The 22,339-nt window shown below is 43.9% G+C and overlaps 1 protein-coding gene across 1 annotated transcript in view; it reads right to left on the bottom strand.

Annotated features, from left to right (window-relative positions):
- IQCA1 (IQ motif containing with AAA domain 1) overlaps positions 1–22,339 on the bottom strand; it is a 150,433-nt gene that overhangs the window by 53,605 nt on the left and 74,489 nt on the right. Inside the window, exons 8-11 of the mRNA XM_032408149.1 lie at positions 17,271–17,399; positions 8,357–8,432; positions 2,716–2,822; positions 2,444–2,545 (exon numbers count right to left, since the gene is read on the bottom strand). Coding sequence (XP_032264040.1) covers positions 2,444–2,545; positions 2,716–2,822; positions 8,357–8,432; positions 17,271–17,399 — 414 coding nt within the window. The remainder of the gene's footprint in view (positions 1–2,443; positions 2,546–2,715; positions 2,823–8,356; positions 8,433–17,270; positions 17,400–22,339) is intronic.

The following is a 22,339-nucleotide window of genomic DNA, read 5'->3' as shown; positions in this document are numbered from 1 at the left end:
TGGGAGTAAAGATAGTTCTTGGGCAAGAACAGCATGTGCAAAGGCCCTGTGGTGGGAAGGAGCACAGTGTGTTTGGGGGACAAAGAGGAAGGTCAGGGTGCTGAAGTGCAGCTTGGGGAAAAGGGCACTGGCCAGGTCAGACATGGCCTTGTAAGCCTGGCTGAACATTGTCATCTTTATCTTAGAGGATTCAAATGCCATTGAACAGGTCCAGTATGGAGTGATAAGATCAGATTTGTATTTTGAAAGGAAGATTCAGGCTGCTGTATAATCTCTGATCAAGTCACTTTCTCTAGATGATGATGTAATACTGCCTAACTCTATTCCTCTGAGTCCTTTTTCTCCTTTTCTATGTACGAGGTTGACTATTCCCCTTCTGCTAATGGTCTTCCTGAGGATGGGATTTGGTATAGTTGATTAAGTTTCAGCTAACGAAATTAAAACCACATCCAACGTATGTCTCCGAAGTTTACGCCTAAGTCATTGGATTGGAATTTGGGGCACTCAAAACTCCATAGTTACACAATTACCATCAACCTATTGGGATACCCTGAGCACACCCATTGCATGATAAACCAGCTTAATTCCAAGAGGGAAATTCACAGCAACCCCTCCCTGTGACGTATCACGAGTCATGACACAGAAATGGCAGACACCAGGCTGTAAGGAATGAGAGGGGCCAGTAGTGTGAGAGGGTGAGGAAGCCCAGTCTGATGATGGGCCTGCACAATGATACTTGTTGGGTAAAAGGAGAAAGGCTATTTTCAGCCAGAGGGGTACACCCACTTCCTGCCTTCATTTCCCATTTTGTTTGGCTTGAATTCCATGTTCAATCATCAAAACACCACGTTTTCATGCAGATATGCAAGACATCAATTGGATCAGTGGTGTCATCAATAAGTGCCCTCACCTACTAGTGAGAGAATAACCTATAGATGACCCTCACTAGGCTTCAGGGGTGTATCCTCAAGGAGGGCTATGAAGGACATTCAGGTGTCGACTGAAAAGTCAGAGTTAAGCTGTGAAACTGTAAACTCAACACAAAATGGATCGGGATAGCGTCATCCTAAAGGGACTGGCTGAACTAGACACTCACGGAGCTGGATGTATGAAAAGCTCTAAGAGTACGTGAATTGCAAGAAGGGTTGATCAGCCACAGAACCCTGAGAAAGCCATCAAAGGGGCAAAGGTTGCCCCCTGCTGACACTGCTAAGGAGGGCAAGTCTGGCCTCTCCCTGGAGGATTCTGGCCCCAGGGGCAGGGCTGGCTGTGGAATGAAAGTGGAAGTAGGGGCCTAGGTTAGGAAAAAGCCAGTTCTTTCCTCCTGCATGTCTCCTTTGCTCCCACGTGACTACCACATCCACAACACTTCTGACACCAGATGTGCGTGTGTGGGTTTCCCGCACCAAGCAATGCTGGGTGTCCTACAATTTGACTCCATTCTGATACTCTCTACTTAGGAATAGCATCAGATCCCACAGGCCGAGGGCTCTGTCCCACCCACCACGTCAGATGCCGATCGCAAGTCCATGTCGTCACCTGTGCTTCTGACCTACTGGTTATAAACCTGAGGTTCCCACGACCCCTTCCCTGAGTCCAATTACTTTGTTACAGTGGCTCACAGAACTGAGGGAAACACTTCACGTTCACCAGTTTACTAGAGGATGTGATGAAGGGTACAGACCAACAGCCAGACAAAGTGGTACTTAGGGTGAGTTCTGGGAGGGTCCCGAGTGCAGGAGCTTCTGTCCCTGTGGAGTCGGGGCGGTCACTCTCCTGGTTTGTGCGTGTGTTCACCCTCCTGACATTATCGGGATTTCATGGAGGCTTCCTCACGCAGGCACAACCATTGAGCTGTCTCATTAGAACAAATATGCTCCAAGTACTCTCATGACTTAAGGATTTACAAGGGTTTCAGGAGCTCTGTGCCAGGAACTGGAGGCAAAGACCTATATATATTTTCTATTATCTCACAGGGCCCAGTAAATGAACTTTGCATATTGGGATCTAACTGGCTACTCCCAAACGCTGTGAGATGGATTGGTGGCAATTTAAAATTCAATTCATCTGATCCCTTATTCACAAAGAACTTGCTCATTGCCACTGGTCTCCCCTACAGATCTCCCTACAGGGAGAGAGGGGCGGATATTCCGGGCACATCACTGGCTTCCCCGATGGTCCTCATCCTATCTGTGGGGCTTGGGTAATGCGAGTCTGCAGTGAGGAGGGGTGGGGCGGGTTACACTCAGACTGCTGGATGTATCCCATTTATGAGCCCATATCCCTGAGGACTACCTGGTGGAACAAGGCACATCCCCCCAAGGGAGACATTTCCCTGTGCCAGGTATCACACCAGACTCAGCACTGGGCGCCTGGGCGGCTCTCCTGCTCGTGATTCGAGTCTGCATCTGCCTCATCCCTCCCATGCTCGCTTGCTACTCACCTTTTTACCTCCTTTCTTCTTTGCTGCTTTGACTGGAGGCTCCTTTTCTCTGTCCACAGCCAGTTTCAAGTTTTTTAGTTCCTGTCTCATTAGCTCATCCACCTAGGCGAGAACAAAACACACCGCTTTTGAGTGACTCTGTGAGCCTTGTGTTTTCTTTGTGAAGTTTAAAAATAGCGTAAAATCTGGGTTGGCCATGGATGGGAAATTGTGAAGAAGCCCAATGGCGGCCGCTGATGACTTGTTTTCGTGCAATGTAAGTGCGGTGTTACCTGCACTCTGATCTCCGACTCCAGTTCCTTCCGTTTCTCCTGTTTGATCAGTTCCGGGTCATAGTCCTGGGGGAAATTCCATGACTCGTCTTTATTCTTCCACAGGTCTGGGGTCCGGAAGGATCAAGGAAAGGAAAATGAATTTTTTTTCAACATGAAGATGAACGAAAACAGTTATTGCAATATAAAACACAAGTCTAATTTTCTATTCTATTGCATGGAATACAAGTTTGAATAAAATAATCAAGAAATTATTGATGGCAGAGTGATGAGACTCATGTGCTTTTTTTCCCCCCAACTTCCCAAATGGGAAAAATGTGCTTGTATAATATCTTTTTTTAAAGATACATATATATAATAATATATAATATATAATATTATATTATTATAGATGAAGAAGAAAACTACTAATGTGAAAACATAAAATAAAAAGTAGGATACAAGTAATATTCTTCTAATGATTATAACCATGTAAAAAACAATACATTAATTGTGGGATTATATAATTAGACAAATGTGGGATGACTATTTTTGTAATATGTTTTATATTACTTTCATTATTCCAATGATTCACTAAAATGTGAAAGATTTTATTGCTAGCTGAACCCATCTGTGATTGACCCCAGCCCCTTGTTAAAAGACAGCACTGAACATACAAGTACCCATGACTTCCCCGTGACAGTTATATTTTTGAATTACTTTTTGGATGTGTTTGAAATCATACATGTTTTACATTTCCCTTTTGCCTTTCCCTTTTGCCTGGCCCTGGCAGTGAAGAGGATAGTTAGAGAAACGTGACCTTAGAGGAAATAAGGATAATTTTGTATCACTGGAAAAAATTGAACTAAAGCTCATTTCTCAGAGGGGGAATTCCAAATGTGGGCCAAGGTACAGATTAGCGGGATCCTGGCACTGGGATGTGGGGTGGTGTCCTACGGAAAATGAGACTTGTCAGTCTGGGAAATGAGATCTTTTCCCAGAATCTGTGCTCAGAATGTGATGGAAACTTGCCAGAACTCAACCTGCAACCCCTACGCAACTTGGCTACTTCACTGGGAGCTCATCCTTAGGACAGTGATGCCCTTCAACTTGGGGAGGCAACGGAGGGCCACGGGGACCAGGCAGAGGCTCCCCCACCCCTGTCCAATGTTGGCTACCACCTGGGAAGAAGGGGGGACTGTGCGGAGCTGGTTGGCAGTGAGCATGTGAATGAATGGGCAGAGGTTTCTCAACCATGGCCTCCCTTATGGGCACAGCAGGGGGATCCTGAGACTGGCCAGGAGTGTGTCCCCCTGACGCAGCTGACTGAGAAGGGAGGGACAGTCACAGACACAGACAGAAACATACGTCTGGGTGCTGTCGAGAGCAAGGGGTGTCAATCATGAGGACTGAAAGTGGAGAAGGTGTCTGGAGAGACCCCTGGGCAAACAAATGAGAGGGAAGGGTCAAATCTGCAAATCAATCACAGGGGTCTGGGGTCAGCAAAAGAGACGAAGACAAAAGAAGGGACAAGATGTGGTGTGACCCAGGAAAAGCTGCAGATCCAGGAGAGATGGACAGCATAGCAAGGAGATTCTGATGCACAACTCAAACCTGGCCAATGGGCAAAAAATTGCCCCAAGGGTTTTGGCCATCTGATGTCTGCCCAGGGGATGCAGCCCACGGTTGGGGTCAGGTGGACCCCCATCCTACTGTTTCTCAGCTGTTGGTCTTATGGTTTTCATCCTCCTGATTGACAATTCCTACTTCCTGAGGGGGAGGGGGACTCTGCAGGACAGCTGTGCCCAGAGCAGACACCTGTCAGCAAAGTGGAAGTGACGGATGGGTGCCTGAGGGCCGGTGAATGTGTCGTCTCAAGGTGATCGGTCAGGACCCTGTGGACAGGAAAACTACAGGAAGATGGGACGTGGAAATGCAGCTCCAGTTCTCCGAAAGTGTGGGAGCCCCAGGCAGAAGACCTGACAATGCTCCCAGTGGTTGGCATGGAAATTTCCAGAAGTGGAAATGGTGACCAGAAGGTGTTGCCCCACACAAGTCAGGCAGGCCCACCTCACTCCCGGTGCATACTGTGGGACTGGGTGTTGGCCAGAACAGAGCCCCTCTGGAATCCGGGTCCAGCGAGGGCTCTCAGGCTCCCCCCGCTTCCCATCAGAGGACTGAGGTGGGCATGGCCAGGTAGGGCTCTGCCAGTCGCTGTGCTAGCCAGGGTCTCTGCCATGGTCACAGCCTATGGTGGTGCAAACCTGGGGGGACAGATTTTGGAAACCGAGGATGATGAAAGGACCCCAGTTTCTTCTGGGGTGGCTACTGTAGACTTACAAGAAATAGAAAGGAACTAAGTCACAAACACGGTACAGTTTTCATAGAGCCGATTCACCCATGTATCTTTCCCCATCGGGGTGGCCACATGACAGGTGGCCCTGCCTCTGGGGCAGAGAAGGGATGATGGGGCCAGGAGTGGGTTTGGCACCTGTCTCCTGGATGCCTGCCTGTCTGTGGATGACCCCAGAGGATATCATCACCTGGCGGGGCAGGTCACCAGCCTGGAATGGAGTTCACATCTCCATGAAGACCAAGAGGGAGAAGACCCAAAAAAGACGGGATGGAGGCCACCCCTACAGGAGTGGGCACACAGGAAATTGCTAGAAAGCTAAGAGCTGAATTTCTATTATTTTAAATAATCAGTTCTGTGACTGAGTACCAGCCAGAGAGGCCTATCCTGTGTTTTACAGTCAGGGAATGAGAAATATTGCATGGCATAAATTGCCTATATCAGCCCGTTGATATAAAACACATTTTAAGTCATTAATTGAATTTATTCTTGGCCCCGAATCCCCCTAGCAGGTAGATTTTGCGGTTGGTGCATATTCACCCAAGGTGCATATTCACCCAAGGAAGAGTCAGTTTACACTTCCCTCATTTGAAGGTAACTGTCCTTTCTCAGTGCATTTTCTGAAATGCACATGAACTTAAATCGTGGAAAACTTTAAAATGTATGAAAACTACAACACTTTTTCTTACGTGTTTGAAATTGTAAGCTCTCCCCCTTGAAAATACTATGAAGGGTTTAAACGTGTTAAAAAGTGCTATTTACCAGTAACTCTTGTTTAACAGATGTCCCCCTTACACGACCGTTAAATCTCCAACAGCGAAGCTCACCTGTTTTTATTAAGATATTTTAAAGCAAAATAGCTTTGCGGTGGCGAGGAAGCTACTTTGCTTTCTCACTAGACAGACTTGCCAAAATCTGGAAGCCGTGCATTTCCTAAAGAAGGGGACGCAGAATATTGAACAGGAAGGAACACGAGGCGATTATTTATGTAAAAGCACCTCGTAACAAATTCTCATTCTGGAGTTGTAACTGTGTCTCACAAATAAAGCGGTGCTTAGTGGCCTTTGCTGATTTCACCTCGACCGCCCTTTGAATGGTCCTGGTTTTGCGCGGAAATTTTGCTTTTCTCATGACACTTCTGCACAGGGCACCTCTCAATCCCTTCAAGAATTTCATGGACATTTACAAATGCAGGAAGCTTTTCAGGGCCCTCAAAGCACTAACAACTGCCCCAGGAGCTTTCATCCCCAGAGTGTGAAAAGCTGGCCGGGGCAGTTTCTCACGTAGGGGGGTGATTAAAATGCTAATGTATTTTTTGAAAAGGAAAACCTTTGATTTTTGAGAAAAGAATTCTAGGATGAAGACATTTAATTTCTTTAAATGACCAGAGACCTGGCAGATAACACAGGAAACGCCACAAACCCAGCTAGGAAAATGGTCCTTCACGCTTCCTGCTCCCAAGTGACCACTGCTTGGGTTCTTTTTTTTTTTTTTTTTAGCCTTAATGGAAACAGATATTCTACAAACAGCGTAATGGAAACATATTACACAAACGGTGTGGAAAGCCTCAAGAGCTTTCCTGAGTGGGTCAGCAGGTCACCAGCCTTGGCTTCCCACGAGAACATCAGATTTCCCCAAGTTAATTTTTGTTTTTATCAAAATAATACACGCACATTGTTTTAGACCAAGTCGGAGAATATGGAAAGGATTATAACAAAATACTGTCTAATTCTGCCTTCCAGAGAAATTGTCCAATGACATTCATTCCTGTATTCATTCATTCATTCATTCATTTAAAATTGCGTGGAATAGTTTCAGATTTATCTGCAAATCTGATTTATTCATAAGTTTAAATCATGAGTTGATGGAGCCTGACTGTGGGCCAGGCACTGCTCTCAGAGTGGGCAGACAGCGGGGGGCCCTGACATCTGGGACCTGGCGCCCCCCGCGGTGGGGAAGCAGGGACACCCACATCCCCGTCAGCTGGAGGTAAGTAAAGCCAGGTGGGCACAGGGTGAGGCTGGAGACTGTTACCCCACAAAGGTCTTGGGGAAGGCCTGCAGGGACCAGCACTGCAGGCAAGGGGAATGGACAGCACCAGGTCCCTGAGGTGGGAGTGACTGGCTTGCTGGCGGAAGAGCACAGAGCCCACGAGAGGCGGGTGTGAGGTGGGAGTGAGGTGGGTGTGAGGCGGGTGTGAGGCGGTCTAGCTTCCTGAGAGCTCTTGGATCTGTGTCTCTGTTGTCATACGCTTGTCATGTGGTCACACTGCTACTTCTTGATTTATGAGTTCGAGACAGGAGCCCCTGACTCCCTGTTATGGCAGAGGAGGGCTTGGCTGTCTCTCACCGACCTGTCTTTCCCCTTATTCTCTCCTGATAGTTATTTCCCCTGTCCCCTACCCCCTCGTTCAGCATCGTGTGCAGGGTGGGACCCTCACCACTAGTGGAAAGTGAAAGAAGTTCAGGTGGTGCACGGACGTTTTTATTTCATACAACGAGCATCTCAAACCTGAAATGTCGTTGATATTGCTGCTGAGGATGAGGCTCAATTTATTGGGGATAAAAACCACGAGTCTGTGAAAAAATATGTTAAGTAATTAATAGTACCAGTGCTGTCCAGATAAGACCAGAATTAGGGAGAAAGCACATGCATGACTGATGTTTGGAAATATTCTACTTCACATCCTTGTTGCAGTTTTTAGGAATTACCGAAAAGCACCAATGAGCGGGGTCATCGTGGCAGGTCATCCTGTGTTGGGATTCATCCCGAGGGTGGAGTGGAGCCAAAGGAGCTGGATAATTGTTCCAGTAAATTGTAATAGGAATGTGAGAAAGACCAATTCCTACACTTGCAGCTCCCCTCAGATTCTAGCTACTATGCTAATTATGCTAAACAATGGACAAAAGAATTATGTGTCGGTCTGCGGGCACCTGTCTTGGTATTACAGGATTAAAACATTTTATTGTACATCTGGTATTGATTTTATTAATTTAAACAATCCAGGACAATCCCTTTCATTCCCAGCAAGAGAATGCTCAGGTGAAGTCCTACGGGTTCGAAAACAGAATGGAGTTTTGATTGTGTTCTCGTACTATTCATACCTGGCTCTTTTTACCGATCCTTTAGGCAACTCAAAGGAATTTTAAAATAGAGACGGACAGGAAGTCTGGGCTATGAGCTGCATGTTTTCAGCCTCTCCCGACTGAGCGCCTAATTCTTCCCCACACAGGCTGGGTGCTAGGGCCAGGGGTCATGCTGGGCGGACCGGGTAACTCCCAGTTGCCCCGCATATTCTCCTAAACCAACCTTTGTACACGTTATTTCCTTCCTCCATCATAGAAAGGAAGACACTTGGTGACATTTTCCAGCCCTCATCTTCTTCCTGTTAAAGAAGAATGATACTTCTGTTAATTACAGGGCTACTTTGTCTGTCCGGACTAGACAGTACAAGGCACACACATCCTGATGATTGGACTAAGGTAAGGCACACAGGCTCTTTCTTGGTTTATGAGCGAAGGTCCGACCCCTTGCCCACCCACCTGGGCAGTTTCTCTGCTGGCCAGTCTGAGCAGGGCATGTTGCGTCCACCAACCAGGGCATGGATGGTTCTAGAAACTTAGCTCCGCCTGCAGGCTCACTGAGGTGCCCCTGTTTCAGTCACCTCTCCCGGGGTACACCACGCCCTGAGTTTGGTCCTGTTGTCTGATGTTCTGGTTCCTTCTTTGCTCTGAAAGTTGATTCCCAGCCTGAGTCTTCCCACCTTCCTCCAGCCGCTTATAGGGACATCAAGCTGGCTGCAAAGTAAGGAAAGGCTGGAGAGGAGGCAGAGGTGCCCATCTTGTTTCTCATCAGAATTCCATTTTCCCATCTTCTTTTGTGGAAATTTGCTCTTTGGTCTGAGGTGAGTATGTCCTTTTCTGTGAAGCTGTTCTGGATTCTTCCAGATGAAAAAGACTCTCTCCGTACTGCGTAGGATTTGCTTATAGTTCCTGGCACCCGCTTCTGGAGTGGGGTGGGGAAGGGAGTGTGACGTAATAGGAGGGGGTCCCAAAGGCTGGTCAGTGAGAGTCCGAGAATCCCAGCGCAGGACAACCGGGGATCCTTCACATGAATGGGCACGTGGCAAAGTGCAAATAGGACCACCTCTGTTACACCTTTAAAGTGCGGGCATTTGGCAAATACCTCTGAACATATAGGTTCAAGTGTCAGATTGGTCATTCAGTGGCTTTCAGATAATCTGATTGTTCCCTTAGGGTCTGTGTCCTCCAGGTTGGGGGTGGGGTTACTGTGATTTGAAAGAGGCTGATTATTTTCCATTCAACTAGGAGTGAAATTATACTCCAATTCTAGATCTAGAAGTGAAAATCAACCCAGGAGCTCTCATTACTATTAACCACATTTTTTAAAAAAATGCACCAAAATAATGTGATAGCTCATTGCAAAAAAAAATTAAGCATCCTCTAACTATTTTCAAACTTGCATTTAGAATGTTACTTTACTTTTCTGCCCACACTTTTCTCTCAGTTCCATTGAGATTAAGAATCAAAGTTATTCATGCCTTTTCGGGATTTAGACCACTGTTCCTTTCTGGAAGCAGTGGTTTTTGAGTGGTTGAGGTAGAAGGAAACGTGAAGAAAACTCACACACCTTCTTAGAGGAATGCATTTTCATGTAAACATTTACATACAATTTCAGGGAGTCTATCCTCGGGGTCTCTGTTCCTTGAGGTTAAGGATGCCTGTCTCCTCTGGAGCTCGGCAGCTTCTCACTTCCTCTTATCTTCCTCTCTCGCTGCCCTTCAATGAACACAGAATATGCTCAATACGGGCGTTTCCAAGATGACATCCTTATTCCTGATAACAGCCTCCGGGAATTCACAACACTCACATCTCCATCTTTGTGAAGTAGTACAGAATTTCGTTTGAAATCCTCTAAAATAATATAAGAACGTGGTTGGCTCAATGGTTCAGTATGGAGCACCTCCTTGCGCCAGGTGGTTGGAGAAGGGGCGCTGGGGTCACAGAAAGGCTGGGTGGCCCCACAGACAAACAGAAGCTTTTAAAGCTAATGATGCTGTATGTGGGTGCCAGGCTCTTCCCAGGATTTAGCACAAAGTTTGGTGAATACAGAGAAGACTCTTAAGTATTCACATGATCGTGTGTTCCGGACAGGTAAAATCCATTTAAAATAGTTCCAAATGGTTTAACATATGGATTGAAAAATAACAAAGAGGAAAGAGTTGTAAGGATGGATTTCTAGCGCTCCTTTTCTGGCTCCTAAAGCCAACGTGACATCCACACAGCCGACCTGTCAGGTAAATGGTGTAATTTTGATACTGAAAGCATATTTGCAAAGATGGCTATTGGTTTTCAGGGATGTCCTCCTGACATTAGCATTCCCCTCTAACACTTATTCTTAACAGGGATCTCCTTACCGCCAATCCTTAACACTTTTAGAGATGGTTTGCAAACCAAAGATCCAAAAGAAAGAATTTTTTTACTGTTGAATTTTGAGAATTCTTTATATATTCTAGATGCACTTCCTTAGCTAGATCTATAGCTTGCAAACATTTTCTTGTCTTTTCATCCTCTTCCCAGAGTAAAAATTTTTTACTGTGATGAAGTCCAATTTATCAATCTTTCCTTTTATGGATACTTTTGGTGTCAAGTCTAAGAACTGTGTGCAGAGCCCTAGATCCTGAAGATTTTTCCCCCTCTTTTTACCTAAAGGTTTTACAGTTTTACATGTGAGTCCATGATCCACGTTAAGTTAATTTTTGTATAAGGTACAAGATAGACGTTCCTTTTCTTGTCTAGGGGATGAAAAGATTAATTCTTGAAAGCCCATCTTTGAAGCTGTTTATGGGCTTTTATGTTTTCCCTTTACTAGCTCTGGTAAAGGTGAAAACCCCTAGACCAATCTCTTTGCTTCTGTTCTTCAGCATCTCAGTATAGGGGATCTCTGGATGGGTCCAGATACAAAACTGAAAAATTTCATGCTTAAAACGTTAAATTGTTTGCAAAGTTTTTTTGATGAAATGATCAAATGAATGTAAGATTACCAGCCACAGTTATTTTATTTTATTTTTATTTTTTTTAGAGAGAGAGCACACACATTCAAGTGGGGTGGGGGGAAGGGAGACAGAGGGAGAGGGAGAGAGAGGAACTTAAGCAGACTTCCTGCTGAGTGCAGAGCCCAACGTGGGGCTCGATCTTACGACCTTGAGATCATGACCTGAGCTGAAATCAAGAGTCAGATGCCCAACTGAATGAGCCACCCAGGTGCCCCCACAGTTATTTTACTTTACAATGTTGCTGTGCACAATTACAGAGACCCTCTCTTTTCTCATGCCACCCGCCCCACAGTAAATTGGAAATCCAAGCAGGGACACTGAAACCTATAAGTTCTCACTCTTAAACTTCCTTCCATTCACCTCCAGGTTCAAAAGTCTTAAGACTCTACAAAAAAAAAAAGACTCTACAGGGACACTCATTAATCCTCAGAGTCCAGAATAACAGAGTGTCTAAGGGGAGCCCTCTCCTGTGGCACTAGGGTCAGGGGAGAGATGTTTTGGGCACGTCACTCTGAGACACATTTATGCAGATGGAGGTGACCCCAGGAAGGGGTTGAGGTGGGAAGGGAAGCAGTCATAAAAAGGTGACTGTGGGTCTTTGTGAGCTTGGGAAGGGTGTTACTGTACTGCTGATTATGAGCCCAGATCTTCGTATCACCAGCTGGACGTACCTTCCCTTCTTCGTTATTTTCAGAAAAAAATCAACCAGGTAAATGGAACTCACTTGCTCTGATCTTGACCCTGTGAATGACGTTTGGCTTTAAATGCATCCTCCCAGGTGCATGGATGCAAACTTCTGAGAGGCTCTGACTCCTGGCCCACACTTGTCCTTGGGTGGGACCTGGGCTTGCACTGACCCCTCTTCCCATCTCGTGGTGCTCCCAGCCTGGACCGAAGTATCTCCCTGTCTCAGTCACTTCCTCACCCACAGGCCATCCCAACCACGGCCACAAACCACAAACCACAAACCTTAGATTACAACTCACACAGCTCAGGTCTGCTCAAGTCACTACCCCCAGGATGACTCTCATCTTCTCCAGAAGGTTCTGCCCCATGCATGGCTGCTCCAAGCTTTCCCAGCCTCACATCAGACACCCTCCCTGGTGTCTGTTGTCCCTGCTCCGAAGTTGTCCTCTGGTTCTCGGGCTTAGTGATTGCCTGGAATCCTGCCTGGAGTCCCTGGTCCCCATCCAGTCTTCTGATCCACGCACCACCAAACCCCTGTCAACAGCCCCTCTGTGGCCACTTATGCTCATCTGTAGCCATCTTGTGGACTGACGAAGCTTGTACTCCTGTGATATTTTGACAAGAGTCTATTTTCCATTTATGGAGGTGAGTGGAAATATTCAGATTATCCTCAGTTTTTTGTTTTTAATATGAGGTCTTTCCCAAGTGTTCTGACTATATATGGACTAGCAATCGAGAAATGACCAAGTTTATAAAAATACCTGAAGGATCATCCCAGAGCTGTGCCATTGTGAAACAACGTTAGGGGTGAGTCAGTTAGGCAAGCTAAACAAAACTAGTTTCTTCTCTCCCCTGCCTTACCCTTTAACCAGGATGAATAATAGATGCCTTTTTCTACAGGTCAAAATACCAATTCTCATACAAAGATTTGATAGCTTGTCTCAGGAATGCTTCTAGAAGCCTTGGGATTGATTCTAGAATAAGACTTTTAAAAAGGTAATCTGACCTCAAAGATGAGTAGCAATATAATGTAAATATATCAATTTCAATAGAGAGTACCATTTATGATCATGTTGTCACTGTATAGACCTGTACTTTTCATGAAAAAATTCAGTTCTAAGTAACTCTGAAGGATTTTGCCCTTCCTTTGCAACTACTTCATAAGTACTGATATACTCAAACTTTCTTTTTGTCCCAAACTGTTCATCATTAAATGACTCTTTAATAGCTAGTTAATAAAATACCTTCACTCAATAAAGACCAGATTGTATAGCTGATAATTTAAGATTTTTTATGGAACAAGCTTCATTAACAGTGAATTTTTAATTTGCAAGTGTCAAACTCCCTAATGCATATTTAGAGGAAGAGAATGCTTAGAATAAAATTGAAATTCTTCCAATTGTCCTTATTCTTAGGCACGGCTTCAAAATTATCTTGCAGAATGAGAGGAGGTCTTTAAAAATTAACTACCAAGTAAGCTCTCTTCTTATTTTTTTCAGCAACAAGTTAGAAGTTTTGGGGCGCAAGCAGAGCAGTAGGGCAACCGGTGGCCTTGTGGGTTGGGTTCCCTGGAAACATTTAGATGGAGGCCGTGCAGGTGGTTTACTGGGAACACCACCCACAGGGATGGAGGGAGAGAAGCAGCACTGGACAGAGAAGCTAATGTAACTGAGCTGTGATGCAATTGGATGTGAGCTGTCAGCTGACCCCACAGAGAGCCCAGGAGCTAGGAGAACCCTTCAGAAATGTCCCAGGGAGGGGGCTGGGTCTTTGTACCTGAACATGGCTCTCCCTGAATGCAGCTGCCCGGGGTGGGTGGTGGGACTTTGCATGGAGCAGCTCCTTTAGACCCGGAATAATTCCAAGGCGGGAATTAGGTGAGGGGTCAACACAACATACCGGGTAGCTGGGGACTGAGCTGGGGACTACAGTGGAATGGGTTGTGCCCAGAGTGAGCAGGAAGAGATTTCTCTTCTTTTGTTCACAGCAATGAAACATGGTTAAGGAGAAGGACAAAGACAGATGGGGGGAGTGCAGTTGGAAGATTTCTGCTGATCATTGTGTGGGAGATGAGCCTTGAAAAAGGGGCAATTGCCTCCAGCTGGGTGGCTGCAATCATGCAAGGGATTTTTAATAAAATGTTGGCTTTCATCACAAAATGTCGGCTTTCATAAATACAAAATGTTGCATTTATGTGGAGTTTGGGTATTTTTTAAAATTTAAATTCAATTAGCCAACCTATAGTATATCATGTTTCAGATATAGAGTTCAACAGTTCATCACTTGCATATAACACCCAGTGCTCATCACATCACATGCCCTCCTTAATGTCCATCACCCAGTGACCCCATCCCCCCACCCACCTCCCCTCCAGCAACCCTGAGTTTGTTTCCTAGAGTTAAGAGTCTCTCATGGTTTTTCTCCTTCTCTGTTGATTTCCCATTCAGTTTTCCCTCCCTTCCTCTATGATCCTCTGTGCTGTTTCTTATTTTCCACATATAAGTGAAACCATATGATAATTGTCTTTCTCTGATTGACTTATTTCGCTTAGCATAATACCCTCTAGTTCCATCCACATTGATGTAAATGGTAAGTATTCATCCTTTCTGATGGCTGAGTAATAGTCCATTGTATATATATACCACATCTTCTTTATCCATTCATCTATCGATGGACAAGAGACTCATTTTAGACCCAAAGACACCTCCAGATTGAAAGTGAGGGGGTGGAGAACCATTTATCATGTTAATGGACATCAAAAGAAAGCTGGGGTAACAACCCTTATATCAGAAAATTAGATTTTAAACCAAAGACTTTATTAAGGGATGAAGAGGGACACTATATCATACTTAAAGGGTCTATCCAACAAGATCTAACAATTATAAATATTTATGCTCCAAACTTGGGAGCAGCCAAATATATAAACCAATTAATAACAAAATTAAAGAAACATATTGATAATAATACAATAATAATAGGGGACTTTAACACCTCACTCACAGCAATGGATAGATCATCTAAGCAAAAGATCAACAAGAAAACAAGGGCTTTGAATGACACACTGGACCAGATGGACTTCACAGATACATACGGGGGCATTCCATCCTAAAGCAACAGAATACACATTCTTGAGTGCTCATGGAACATTGTCCAGAATAGATCACATACTGGGTCACAAATTAGGTCTCAACCAGTATCAAAAGATTGGGATTATTCCCTGCATATTTTTAGACCACAATGCTTTGAAACTTGAACTCAATCACAGGGGGAAATTTGGAAGGAACTCAAATACTTGGAAGATAAAGAGCATCCTACTAAAGAATGAATGGATCAACCAGGAAATTAAAGAAGAATTAAAAAATTCTTGGAAACAAATGAAAATGAAAACACAACTGTTCAAAACCGTTGGGATGCAGCAAAGGCGGCCCTAAGAGGGAAGTACATAGCAATACAAGCCTTTCTCAAAAAATTAGAAAAAAATCTCAAATACACAGTTAACCTTACACCTAAAGGAGCTGGAGAAAGAACAGCAAATAAAGCCTAAACTGAGCAGAAGAAGAGAAATAATAAGGATTAGAGCAGAAATCAATGAAATAGAAACCTAAAGAACAGTAGAAGAGTAGAACAGATCAATGAAACTAGAAGCTGGTTCTTTGAAAGAATTAACAAGATCAATAAACCTCCAGCCAGACTTACCAAAAACAAAAGAGAAAGGACCCAAATTAATAAAATCATGAATGAAAGAGGAGAAATCACGACCAACACCAAGCAAATACAAACAATTTTAAGAACATATTATGAGCAACTATATGCCAACAAATTAGGCAATCTAGAAGAAATGGATGCATTCCTAGAAACTTGTAAACTACCAAAACTGAAAGAGGAAAAAATAGAAAACCTGAACAGACCCATAACCAGCAAGGAAATTGAAGCAGTAATCAACAAACAAGAAGAGTCCAGGGCCGGATGGCTTCCCAGGGGAATTCTACCAAACATTTAAAGAAGAACTGATACCTATTCTTCTGAAGCTATTTCAAAAAGTAGAAATGGAAGGAAAACTTCCAAACTAGTTCTATGAGGCCTGCATTACCTTGATCCCAAAACCAGACAAAGACCCCACCAAAAAGGAGAATTACAGACCAATATCCCTGATAAACATGGATGCCAAAATTCTCACCAAGATACTGGCCAACAGGATCCAACAGTACATTAGAAGGATTATTCACCATGACCAAGTGGGATTTATTCCTGGGCTACAAGGAGGGTTCAACATTCACAGACCAATCAATGTGATACATCCCATTAATAAAAGAAAGGACAAGAACAATATGATCCTCTCAATGCAGAAAAAAGCATTTGACAAAATACAGCATCCTTTCTTGATTAAAACTCTTCAGTGTAGGGATAGAGGGTACATACCTCAATGTCATAAAAGCCATCTATAAAAAACCCACAGCAAATATCATTCTCAAGGGGGAAAAATTGAGAGTTTTGGAGAGAGTTCTGGAGTTTGGGTACTGTCATTGTATATCCACCATCCTCCTTTCTCCCCTGCTCACAATTTCTGACTCCTTGGTCCAATCACTTGTCCTTGATGATGCAGCATGTCCCATTTCTCTCCCGAACCCACCTCCCGGAACATGAGGAATGTGACCACTGCTGCCTGAGCAAGAGCTGGGTCTCTGCCTCTGGACAGAGTCACAGATGGATCATAACCCTTAAGGATCCATTCTCCTGAGTCAATTCAGATCAGAGTTTTGGTCAGCTGTGAAGGAGGATCTGTCTGTGCAGACATGCTTCTTTAAACATAATCATGCTTTAGGATGATTCCAGCTTCCAGCCCGAGCTCCATCTCCCATAGATGGAGTTTCTGCTGAGAGAATGCTGTCCTGGGAGTGCACCTCTCCACATGCTCGAGGGTGAAGACCCCTCCAGTTACTGCCCTAGGATAGCCGCCCCTCCTCCCCCACTGCACAAGGGGAGGCCTGGCCCAAAGTGACACTATTTGAATTCGGATTTCCTTTGGGTAGTAAGAAACAAAAACTTCCAATAAAATATATCCAATATGTCAACGTGAAGTGAAAAATTTGAACAAACTCACTTTGGTTAAAGTAGTTATTATTTTGACTTTGCAGTGGTCACCTGGTCTCTACCTTGAGGAAAGACGAGGGGGATCATTTATTTTGAGGAATAAAAAGTCAAAGCTATCACATATGTGAATAACACATAAAGTATCGAAGTCATTAAAACCACCTTTATCCTAATAGGTCTTTATTATAAATCATAGAGAGGATGATGACCGGTGATCGAGCAACATAAAAAAATATTGAAAAACAGCTGGTAGAACGGTTTCCTAGGAAACGAATGAGTGCGATCTCAGGAGAGTTGAGATCATGCCACTGATTCAAAGCAAAGAAGCCACTTAAAAGAAAATTTCTTTTAAAATTCCAAATTCCTTACCTTGTTTTTTTCTTTTGTGCCTTTCTTTTCCTTTTCTTTTTTAGGTTTCTTGGGTTTTGTGGGCTTCTTCTTATTCTTCTTTTTGTTTTTCTCCTCTTCTTCTTGGTTTGCAATAATATCCTCAGTAACCTGGCGAGAAACACAAAATAAGCATCGCGCTTTCATGGAGCCCGATCAAGATGAGGACTGTTTTTCCTGTCTGGAGGAAGTATTTGTGCTGATCAGTGCCCGCTCCCTCCTTGTCCTGCTCTGGGTCTGAGGTCGACCCTCGTGGGGACACCACCGGCTGCCACCTGCCCCTGGTTGGATTCATTGGTGAGGCAGTAGTCGGACCTCAGGGGGCAGATGAGAGGGAGGCTGGACATTTCTGAACTCAGTCCCCCCCCTCCCAGTTCAGAGCTGCTCTGGCCCCCAGGGCTGCCATGAACATGAGGGAGGTCATGGCTTCCTCAGTGTCTCTGCCACAGCCAGGGTGCCAGGCCCGCCCGCACCTCTTCAGTAAAAAAACCCCATATAATCTGTTCTATACAACAGGTATTTGCTGAGCTCCCACTTGCTGTGGCAGAGAGAGACTTCTGGGAGATATGAAGCTGTAGACCCTGGGTCACATCACTGGTCATGTGACCGAGGTAAGTGGCATAACAGCTCTGGGACATAGTTTCCTAGTTTCATTTTCTAAAATCAAATCAGTATTTCCATCCATTGGACTTATGATAAGCCAAGCATGGTTCTAAGAGCTGCACAAAGATGAACTCATTTACTGCTAAATGCAGCCTAGGGATGCGAGCTGTTACCAGCCCGTTTTATTGATAAGAGAACAGGGCACAAAGAGTTCAGTCTCGGGGCCAAGGACACACAGCTGGTGAGTGCTGAGCTGGGATTCAAACAGGCACTAACCAGGATGAATTTCACAACATAGAAAGAAAAGAGGCAAGATGTGGAACAACATATGTAAATTTATTCTATCGTACAAAATGCATATGGTTAAATAAAAAAATAACACTCTACAGTTTCAGGATATATACATATGTAGTCAAAGGACACAGAAATATGAGGGAATGACAAACACCAAATTCAGTACAGTGGTCACCTCTGGAGAGCACGGTATGCAGTTAAACCAAAGGGCTAGTATCATTGCACGTCTACTATGTTCTACCAAACCATCCTCCTGGGATCCAGTCTACTTGTTTATGCCTTATTAGTGATTTACTACAGTGCTGAAGTTTATTTTCTAGTATTATATTTTGATATTTCTACCTATGTTGTTCTTAGGAGTTTAGTTCACACTTTTAAAAGTATAACAGACAGCTTTACTGTGAACAAAGTAGGATATTCTGGTCTCATCTGGACTTAAAAAAAACACCACCACTATAGTCATTAGTCACGTGCCCTCTTCCCACTCTCCGCAGGCCAACCCATCCCCTAGGCTCCCGTGAAGCTCTCGGTGTGATGAGGCTCAGGAAGAGGGTGCTGGCGAGAGTAAGAGGTGACGTATGTGTTGTGCACATTATTTGGTAATAAAAAACGTGTCTCTAGATGGAATTAAAAGTCCCTTGTCCAAGTGGCAATGTTTTCCTTGGGGATCAGGTTCACTTCAACTCATAGAGCTAAATCGTGGTTGCTCAGGATTTTATGTTTGAAGCACTTAGGAAACATGAGCATTTTTTTTTGGTCCTTGGAAGTTTGGAAGCTTTCAGAAATGTACCGACAATTTTTAAAAAATGACCTGATGTATAAACTGTGAGCAGCTACAAAAAGGAGGAATCCTTATTTGTGGAACATACAGCTCAGCGTATCTTGTAAATCCTTCTCCATTGTACTATTTATTTCCTCTATATCCTTACTTCATTTATTTATTTAATACTTTGATAAATACGTTCATGAGGCCCACAATTCAAAACTTACAAAAGTTCAAGTCGTGAAATGTTCCGTTCCTATGCTGTGAGCCAGCCAGCAAGATCCGCTTTCTAAAGCAGCCCCAATACCTTGGAGGTGCTTCCAGAGACATTTTATATAGCTATATGCAAATACACCTGCGTACACACACACACACACACACACACACACACACACATCGCTGTGTTATGTTCGCCAACCACACGCTTGAAAATGGTGTGTGATTGGGAGTTTGTCTCTTTTTTAAGCCAATGTTGAATTTGCTTTGCTCTTGATTTTCAACTCTAGCAAAATCTTTCAAAGTACACTAATATGTACACATGTGTACACACAGATACACAATGTAAACATAGATGGGCCATTTTATTCCAATGTCAGTGTCTCGTACACACTGCCCTTGTTGTGCATTTTCCTCCTACTAATGTCCCCGGCTTTCTTAGCAGTACATAAAGAGCTTCCCTGTTCTGTTTGTATGGGTGTACTGTGGATGATCTGGCTGTTCTCCGACCAATGGAATTAGGTTGTTTCCAATTGTCTGCTGTTACTAATAATGCTGCACACATAAATGCCCACAAATATAATTTTGCAGGTGTATGAGCATATTTGCAAGATAAATTCCTAAAAGTAGAAATGCTGGATCAAGGGTATGTAGGTACATTTTTAATACTGTCAAACTGCCTCCATTGGGCTGTGCCAATTCACCCCTCTGCCAGCCATGCGGGCGACCGCTGGTTTCCCCATATGCTCTGACACAGTGTGACACGGTGTCTAATGTTTGCCAACTGAACAGCTGAAGAAATGATCTGTCGTTGTAGTTCTTTTGGGTTTTTTTAGATGCCAGTGCTGAATTTATTTTGCTCACGCGCTTCAGCTATAACAAAACCTCCCAAAGTGAGGAGTGCCCTCGATTGCCCTGTTAAGTCAGCCACCATATTTTTAGTAAACTGTGGGGTCTGAAGGCCAAATCTGGCCTACCACCTGTTTTCTTTTATAAGAATATAATATATTATAATTTTATTGAGACATATTTTACATAGTATACATCCATCCATTCCAAGGGTACGATTCAATCATTTTAAGTATGTCTACCAAGTCCAGCAACCATCACCATGAGCCAGTTTTGGAACATTTCCATCACCCCAGTGTGACCCCTCATGTCCACTGTCAGTCTTTCCTTTTCCTTCATTCCTTGCCAGGTCTCTTCTAATCGCCTCCCTGCCTCTATTCACTTTGTCTGGATGTTTCCTGTAAATGGAATCACATAATATGTGGTCTCTTAGGTCTGGTTCCTTTCCCTTTGCATCATGGTTTTGAGTCTCCCCATGTTGTAGCGTATCCCAATTGGTGTTTCATTTTTTATAGGAAATCCAAATAATATTCCATCACCGATGCACTACATTTGCCTATCCAGTCACCAGTTGATGGATATTTAAGCTGTTCCAAATTTTTGACTATTATGAGTAATGTCCCTATATTCATGTACAAACTTCTTTGTGTGGACACATTCTCATTTCTCTTGGATAGAGTACCAACAGTGGGCTGCTGGCTCATTTGGTACATTTATGTTTAGCTTTTTTTTTTTTAATTTTTGTATTATGTTAATCATCATACATTACATCATTAGCTTTAGATGTAGTGTTCCATGATTCATTGTTTGTGCATAACACCCAGTGCTCCATGCAGAACGTGCCCTCCTCAATACCCATCACCAGGCTAACCCATCCTCCCACGCCCCTCCCCTCTAGAATCCTCAGTTTGTTTTTCAGAGTCCATCGTCTCTCATGGTTCGTCTCCCCCTCTGATTTCCCCCCCTTCATTCTTCCCCTCCTGCTACCTTCTTCTTCTTTTTTTTTTTTCTTAACATATATTGCATTATTTGTTTCAGAGGTACAGATCTGAGATTCAACAGTCTTGCACAATTCACAGCACTTACCAGAGCACATACCCTCCCCAGTGTCTATCACCCAGTCACCCCATCCCTCCCACCCCCCACCACTCCAGCAACCCTCAGTTTGTTTCCTGAGATTAAGAATTCCTCATATCAGTGAGGTCATATGATACATGTCTTTCTCTGTTTGACTTATTTCGCTCAGCATAATACCCTCCAGTTCCATCCACGTCGTTGCAAATGGCAAGATCTCATTCCTTTTGATGGCTGCATAATATTCCATTGTATATATATACCACATCTTCTTTATCCACTCATCTGTCGATGTACATCTTGGCTCTTTCCACAGTTTGGCTATTGTGGACATTGCTGCTATAAACATCGGGGTGCACGTACCCCTTCGGATCCCTACGTTTGTATCTTTGGGGTAATTACCCAGGAGTGCAATTGCTGGATTGTATGGTAGCTCTATTTTCAACTTTTTGAGGGACCTCCATACTGTTTTCCAGAGTGGCTGCACCAGCTTGCATTCCCACCAACAGTGTGGGAGGGTTCCCCTTTCTCCGCATCCCCGCCAACATCTGTCATTTCCTGACTTGTTAATTTTAGCCATTCTGACTGGTGTGAGGTGGTATCTCATTGAGGTTTTGATTTGGATTTCCCTGATGCCAAGTGATGTTGAGCACTTTTTCATGTGTCTGTTGGCCATTTGGATGTCTTCTTTGGAAAAATGTCTGTTCATGTCTTCTGCCCATTTCTTGATTGGATCATTTGTTCTTTGGGTGTTGAGTTTGATAAGTTCTTTATAGATTTTGGATACTAGCCCTTTATCTGATATGTCATTTGCAGATATCTTCTCCCATTCTGTCGCTTGTCTTTTGGTTTTGTTGACTGTTTCTTTTGCTGTGCAAAAGCTTTTTATCTTGATGAAGTCCCAATAGTTCATTTTTGCCCTTGCTTCCCTTGCCTTTGGCAATATTTCTAGGTAGAAGTTGTTGTGGCTGAGGTCGAAGAGGTTGCTGCCTGTGTTCTCCTTTAGGATTTTGATGGACTCCTGTCTCACATTGAGGTCTTTCAACCATTTGGAGTCTATTTTTGTGTGTGGTGTAAGGAAATGGTCCAGTTTCATTCTTCTGCATGTGGCTGTCCAATTTTCCCAACACCATTTGTTGAAGAGACTGTCTTTTTTCCATTGGACATTCTTTCCTGCTTTGTCAAAGATGAGTTGACCATAGAGTTGAGGGTCCATTTCTGGGCTCTCTATTCTGTTCCATTGATCTATGTG

Source organism: Phoca vitulina, unplaced genomic scaffold, assembly GCF_004348235.1.
Source record: "Phoca vitulina isolate PV1807 unplaced genomic scaffold, GSC_HSeal_1.0 scaffold1, whole genome shotgun sequence".
Taxonomy (NCBI): domain Eukaryota; kingdom Metazoa; phylum Chordata; class Mammalia; order Carnivora; family Phocidae; genus Phoca; species Phoca vitulina.
The sequence above is the reverse complement of the archived record's forward strand: the minus strand, read 5'-3'. Positions and strand labels throughout refer to the sequence as shown.